This window comes from Dermacentor albipictus, chromosome 7 (genome assembly GCF_038994185.2).
Source record: "Dermacentor albipictus isolate Rhodes 1998 colony chromosome 7, USDA_Dalb.pri_finalv2, whole genome shotgun sequence".
Taxonomy (NCBI): Eukaryota; Metazoa; Arthropoda; class Arachnida; order Ixodida; family Ixodidae; genus Dermacentor; species Dermacentor albipictus.
The window spans coordinates 138,385,089-138,392,170 of record NC_091827.1 but is presented as its reverse complement, the minus strand read 5'-3'; the positions used below and the strand labels follow the sequence as shown (position 1 = coordinate 138,392,170).

The window sequence follows — 7,082 nt, the reverse complement described above, 5'->3', positions numbered from 1 at the left end:
CAAAATCGTTTTGGGTGCTACAACCTACAGTACTTTGGCCTACAGTACAACCTACATACTGCGGGCGGCGCCCAGTATGAAACCCGGATATTGTCCATATCCTCGCCTTCCTCGACTACACCAGGGGGGAGGGGGGGTGACAGAAGACCTATGGGCCCCGGGTGCCAGACGACCTAGCTACGCCACTGCCCGTCACGGCGTCGTCGTCATACAGCGGTCACGTCTTCTTTGTCACACCACCAAAGTGATGCCGTCGTGGTCGTTCAATCCTCGTCATTTCAACTTCGTGATCTGACTTTCGTCTTGCTGTCATCGTCCCGCCTTCTACTCCCATCCAATGACCCAAGTTGTGTAATAGCTTGGGCGTTTGTTATTCCGTAGTCGTCACACTACCGTCTTATTACTGTCATTGCTTCAGTAACGCCGCCCCATTCTTACCTTGCCATCGTTGTCATACCACCTTTGTCCTTCGACCGACGTTAACCTTTCTTTGTCATTGTATTGTAATGTAATATTACTGTCGTCATTACATCGTCATTATGCCACCCTTGTCATGCCGTCATCATCAGATAGTCGCTACCATGCTTTAATTGTGAGACGATCATGGTGATGCCGTCGTGTCCGTGCGATCAACGTCACTGCACGCTTGTCATTCTACTCTCGCCATGCCGTCGTCGCCACATCATCATCGCGATACAGTTATCATCACGTTATTGCCATTATACACTCGTCGTCATCTCATTGTTCTCAAGCCGCTGTCATACTCCCGTTGTCATACAGTTATCGCCGTGCATTCGTTGTCACAACGTCATCGGGATGCCATTACAGTCATTCTATCGTCACCATTAAAACTTCCACATCCGACTCCCGTCACGCCGTCGTTGTCATATCGCTGTCGTCGTACGATAGCCGTGACGCTGTCATTTCATAATCGCCAACAATTGAGTATCGTCTTTCAATTGTCTTAATCGACCCATCGACGTAATTCCTTGTTCGTCGTTCTATTGCAATCATTCTGTCGCCATTCAGTCACGATTAGGCCGCGGTTGTCATACCATCGTCATCATTGAGTCACTGTCGTGCATTCGTTGTCATGGCCTTCTTTTCGTGCCATCGTCGCATTCCCGCTTCTTCATTCGGTTGTCCTCACAACTGCATCCTCACGCTAATCGTCATACAGTCATCGTCAGCTCATTGTCCACATGTCGTCGTTACACAATCGTCATATTTTACGAATCTCACTGTTGTCATGCCCTCGCCCCTAAACGCCCTTGCCGTTCCATAGTTATGATTACTTCTTCGTAATTTCTGCGTGACAGCGTCAGCGTCGTACAGTCTTCCGAATGCCTCCATGCCCAAGGACGACCGGAGCAAGCGAGTACCATAGCAAAGTGTGACAATATCGCAGCAGGTGCCATGTAGCCGAGGCAACGAAAGTCTAAAAATACCACTGCACGTGTTACATAAGCGTGACTTGAGGAATGTGGTATGTTACTACACCGCTCGACTGCTATTGGCATTCCCGACGACAGTAACCGCGTGATGCGTTGTGACGTAAATTTTTTTTTCTCACGTGTTCATCGGATGCTTAGAAATTGTTAGGGGGCACATATCCACCGGCTATCCATACACGCACCCTGTAGAGTTTGTGCGTGAACGTTGCTGAAAATGCAATTAGTAAGAATTCGCATACGTAGCGGATCAAGTTCCCTAGTCAAGAGTGACATTGTTCAGCGTGTTGGGTTCGACAACTGAATCGAACATTGTGTGGTTTACACCAACTCATCGTTCATCTCTGTTTTTCTTAAGACAACATTGGAGTCTGAACGTAGCTCTCAATCGGGGGCTCGTGACGAGCGTTGACATTCATTCAGGCATGGAATTTCATGTAAGGAAACTGAACGTTATTGGGGAAATGAAAAGAAAAGAACACCGACGAATATGCAAAAAGTTATTTTTGTATTTGTTGGAGAGATTGCCACAAAGATTATAATAACAATGCGTTTAGTATATTTCACCTATCTTGACATTAAGGGGCACTGAAGTCCTTATGGCTGTTGTTGAAGTACTAATGTAATGCTCTTACAACAGCTGTTGAAGCACAGCTCGAGTTACCGCTGCCTGGAATCAACGGTACAATGCATTTTTATAAATTGTTAATGCCTACGGCAATGGAGCTGCATCGTAAACAGTTATGAAAGGGCGGTTACGTGTTGCACCCATCATGCTTCACAATGCTTACGGACCCATAGAGACAGTGCAGTCTTCCTTCCAGCTCGTGGCGATAAGCGATATCGCTCGGAGTGAGCATGAGCAAGAGCATTATGGCATGCACAGTTGTACGGAATGCGTTTTCTACAGGACAAGGCAGCACCGGAAAGGACAGCCGAGATATTTGGTGGCGATGGCTTCTCGTGGGTTTATCAGCTGAGGCAGACCACAGACGGCATCGTCCGTGTCGCCTTCTCTGTCGGCTGCCTCAGCTGACGACCAAGTTCGGGCATGTGGCCGGTATCGCGTAGAACGGCCGCTGCGAACTGTCGCCTCTAGGGGGGATGGCCCTGGACAAAAGGACGCGCTTTTTCGTGCGGGATTCCGGGCGTTCCTAAAAGCGGCACCGGCGGTTGCTATTTCGGTGCGGCTCTGTACCAGAAGCGGCAAGAGCGAAAATAGACGGCGCGCCGCCCATGGCTACGCGGCGAGTAGGGAAGCACGAAAGGGTTACACAACGAGCTGACAAGAGAAAACATGCGAGGGGGACTCGCGCATTACCGCGAGTAGCCGAAAGGCGCCTCCTTCAATTGTGCACGCATTGGCTCAAGCATTAGGGCGCATGAGCAGCACTCCATTGAGGCGGCAGATGACCTTGGCAACCACGTGGTTTCCAGCAGGAGCTCATGTACGGCTGTACTGACTCACATATGGCGCGCTCACACTGAGCACTCTTTCGCAGGACCGCGCCTGGAAGAGCGTACCGACGACAAGTGCACCTCCTTCAGGGCGACGAGGGTCGACGACTGGGCAGCTCGCTCAACCATGGCGCGCATAGTTTCCGAGCCAAGCCAGGCGAGCGTTACACAAATCAGGCTTCGTGGCCGTGGTAGATTTCCAGGCCTGTTTTCTGGGCAAATGTATAAAATATCGCGACAAGCAGCGAATGAATTGCGTTTCGAGTGCGGAATACGAAAATGCTTCCGTAAATGTCACACATCCTCCGAACGATAAAGTGGAAGGCAACTAAATATAGCCTTGCTTACAGCGGTAACTTGATTGACATCGTATTGGTCCTTTTCCTATAAAACACGCATCTCGTTTAACTGTAGCATAACGTTGAGAAATATATTGTCGATACGTGTACATCATATATGTAGTTCTACGTACTCTCTGAATGACAACCTCTTTTTCACGTATTGTTATTTCCATTAAAACAAGGACACGCAAGTGAGAAGATCATTAGGTTCATGAGCCTATATGCTGAAAACGAATCCGCAGGTAGGGTTAACGATGAGGTGACCAACAGAGCATGGAAAGAACTAGGATAGTGCTGATCTTTTACTGATGTAAAAGTCATCAGTGGAAAACGACACTAAAACGTACGACCTTGAGTGAGCTAAAAGGGAAAACTCTACCGATGCCCAAGAAATCCTAAGAAAGGGACGTCTTATTCTGCGTGCGCTTCCCGAGTCGCTTTCGTATCGTTACAGGAGCATGACAGCTCACCTGTAGCTGTAGTCGATCCAGAAAAAATGCACACTGTCCAGAGTGCCCAGCGCGCGTACGCGCACACGACCCATGTTGGACTCGCAACCTGCACCGGTGCGATTCTGCCCGTGCAGGGGTTCGCTTCACAATGACTGCAGCCGAACCACACCGGCCACACGTTTCGTGTGGTGGCCACAGTAGGCGGTCACGCGATCTTCCTCTCTGCTTTTCGCTCTTTTATCGAGAGCGTCCATCGAGCTGGCGGTGTGGGAGCGAGGGAAGTGCGGAGAGGGAAGTCTTGCACCACGTCACGGGAGGAGAGAGTGGCGCTAGTGGGCGCGCGTCGCATACGTGAGACGCACGAGAAATACGTAGGATACGCCTAGTGTGCGTCTTATCTCGTCTCACGCTTGCTTGCTTTTTTTTTCTCGCGCTAGTTATGTGTGCGTATCCTGGGGCACACACTTTGTAGCTAGTACAGCTTGTAACAGCCGACACTTCTGCAACGCGGACTAAGAGGTTGAAGGTATGAAGCGCAAATAAAAGTGCCACAACGAACACAAGGGTACGGGCGCTAGATGTTCAGATTCACGTATTTGCGGAAGCGGGACATAGGTAGTGAAATGGCGATTTACAAAATTTTGAGCCGGCCTTGCTGCTTGAACCGTGTGCAACTTGCTCATGCTTGGCCTGGCTTACTGATACCTGGATCCGCATACTTGATATCAGGTTCTACGATGACCACGGACGTCATGACTCTCTGTTGGGTCATCCGATAGCTCTAGAGCAATCGTTATCGGCACTTTAGTCGACTCCTCGTCCTCACTCACGTCACATACAAGTTGACTGAGCTAACTCAGGGACGCGCACACTCGAGAAGACCGGGATGCGCACTACGCACCCTGGATAGGAGATACAAGACGCACGCGACAAGCAGTCAGCGTACGCAGCGAAGCATACGCTATTTCTTGACATACGTAAGGCATTCGCTTGCGTACGCTGTTCTAAACAGGAGCGGTCGGCTGGCGTTCTTACTTAGACAAGCACGCGAATATGAGTCTAGTCTATCCTGCTTAGCCTTCGCGCTATGCGAATGCCCATGCGCAGGGTTCTTGAAACCATATCCAAGACGGTGCCGGCATCTGGAGGTAATATGTCCTCGTGGATTATATGTTTCAACATGGCGTCAACATGGCGTCAACGGTCAACGTCGATTAAGCGGTGGCTAGATTCAATGTATGTTCAATATGTAGACCAACCACCTTCATCGTGGTAATAAGGTAAATGCGCTGCGGGATATACGTCTTTACAGCGATCTCCAACTGGACTTGCACCAGCCGACTCCATGCCGGTAAATTCTTAATTTTGTTACAACACTTTGCCCCTAACCTGCTGGTATATCAGGCCCGCAGTTATCAGCATGATACATTACATGCACTACATTATTCCCTTTTTAATTTCTTCATTCGGCAGAAGGACAGAAAAGAGAGAGAGTTGTCCATTCTCTAGCAGCACACAAACTGACAGCGCACAAGCAGAACGCGCTTGTCCTCAAACATCTGCATTCTGCACTGCCGACTTGCTGCCGCTGCTAACACTGCCCCTGCAGTTTCCCGTTCCGTCGATCGTGGCGTGGTCCTTACCGGCTTCTCTAACTTATATATTTTTAGCTTTTCTCCAACTCTCAGTTTCATAAGTTAGGTACTGGCACAATTGCTTGAATGCATTCTTTACTTTTCAATCATATCGATAATCTACAGTTCGTACCTGGAATGTGTCAGAAAATTACACGCACGTTGCTGCGGTTCTTGAAGTCGACAGACCCGACTGCAGTCGCTATATAGTGTACCACCCGATGTGTTAGCGCGCAGTCTCTCTCTCTTTCTTTCCGCTGCTAACCAGCCTGGCTGCCCTGCCTTCGGCTTAAGAAGGCACTCGAGTGCGCGCAATATATCCAGCGTGTGTCTGCGCTGAGTGAAAGTCTGTTGCTTTTGCGTAGCCGCGTTTGCATACCATGCGACGATGCCGCGCATCGCATCACTCTCTTATTTATCCTTCAAAAACTCCACCTATCTCCCGATACGTAACAATGATAAAAAAAAATGGCTGTGGCTTAGGTAAGGTTAAGCCCAGGATGCGAAGCATACTAGCCTTTATTTTAGTTGTTGAACCACTGTTTAGCCTGGTGAACTGCTGTTGCTTGGCTATATTTGGTTCGGCTAGACGAAGAAACAACTCATGCATTACTTCTTCGCCTTCAAGAGTGGAACGCGACAGCGTTCCCGTCGACCCGCCAAGGGGTGTAAGACAATGGGCTACAGGGCAGCGACTACGCGCCCCGCATTGGACGCGGTGAGCGTCGAGCAAAGCAGCGTTCGGCGCGGCAACGAAATGTGCGCCTGAGCAAGAGACGCACGCCTTAGAAACAGCGCGTTTCTAAGGCAACACCGCATTCACTAGAGGCGCTTTTGTACCGCTTTGAAGCGTTGTACTCGTGGCTCAGTGGTAGCGTCTCCGTCCCACACTCCGGAGACCCTGGTTCGATTCCCACCCAGCCCGTCTTGCAAGAGTTGAGCCAAAGCCACTTCTCCTCTGTCGTGACGTCACGGTGTCACGTGATTTCATGGTCACCGCCGCGCCTGAGGAGCTGGGTTGAGCCCTCGTAATATGCTTCGCATAAAAAGAAAGTGGCCATTTTGAGAGAAAGCCGCACGCGAGCCGAGCAATGCACTGCCGACGCTGTGAAATGGGGCCAGGCACGCTTCCTTTGTCTCACACGCTCGCCTAGGTGCCAGTGAGGGAAGATCGCCAACTCTGCAGACGGCGTGACCATCGCGCGCCTTCTTTCCCGCACTGGCCCCGTCGAGGGAGGGGCAAGAGAAGGTCGCCCGCCAATGCGCGTCACAATGGCAGCCCTGTTTTATTTTTGTGCTGCCACCCACGCTTGTAGCGGAGCCGTCTGTTGTAGCACGTGAAAAATGACCGCCATCGATCGTTGCACCGCACGTGATGATCTCACCTGACCGTCTCCACGTGCTTCCCTGGCGCGCAGGTGAACCATGCTGCCGTGTGCTTCACTTCTGTTTTGCTACGTGCGCTCCTAAACTCGCCTTACGGGATGTTTGAAGGGAAACTTTCTTTGCGAGACCCGTACGTTTCCGTGACTGCGTGTCGGTTCCCATCGAATGTCTATATATATATATATATATATATATATATATATATATATATATATATATATATATATATATATATATATATATATATATATATATATATATATATATAGATTTAGAAACGAAGGTGCACACTTACGAAAATTGCATCTTTAATGTTTGTAACGTTTCGGCCGTGGCACGGCCTTCGTCAGAATAAACCAT

General features: G+C 49.6%; 1 protein-coding gene across 5 annotated transcripts in view; it reads right to left on the bottom strand.

The window, feature by feature from the left end:
• Positions 1–7,082, bottom strand: part of Asator (tau-tubulin kinase asator) — a 476,910-nt gene that overhangs the window by 171,856 nt on the left and 297,972 nt on the right. Inside the window, exon 1 of one of the 5 annotated variants that reach the window (XM_065425396.1) lies at positions 3,721–3,869. The exons of 3 other annotated variants lie outside the window; for them this stretch is intronic. In XM_065425396.1, the coding sequence (XP_065281468.1) occupies positions 3,721–3,794 (74 nt within the window). In that variant the 5' untranslated portion in view covers positions 3,795–3,869. Of the gene's footprint in view, positions 1–3,720; positions 3,870–7,082 lie in introns of those variants that run through there. One more of the 5 variants, XM_065425391.1, reaches the window with a different exon arrangement.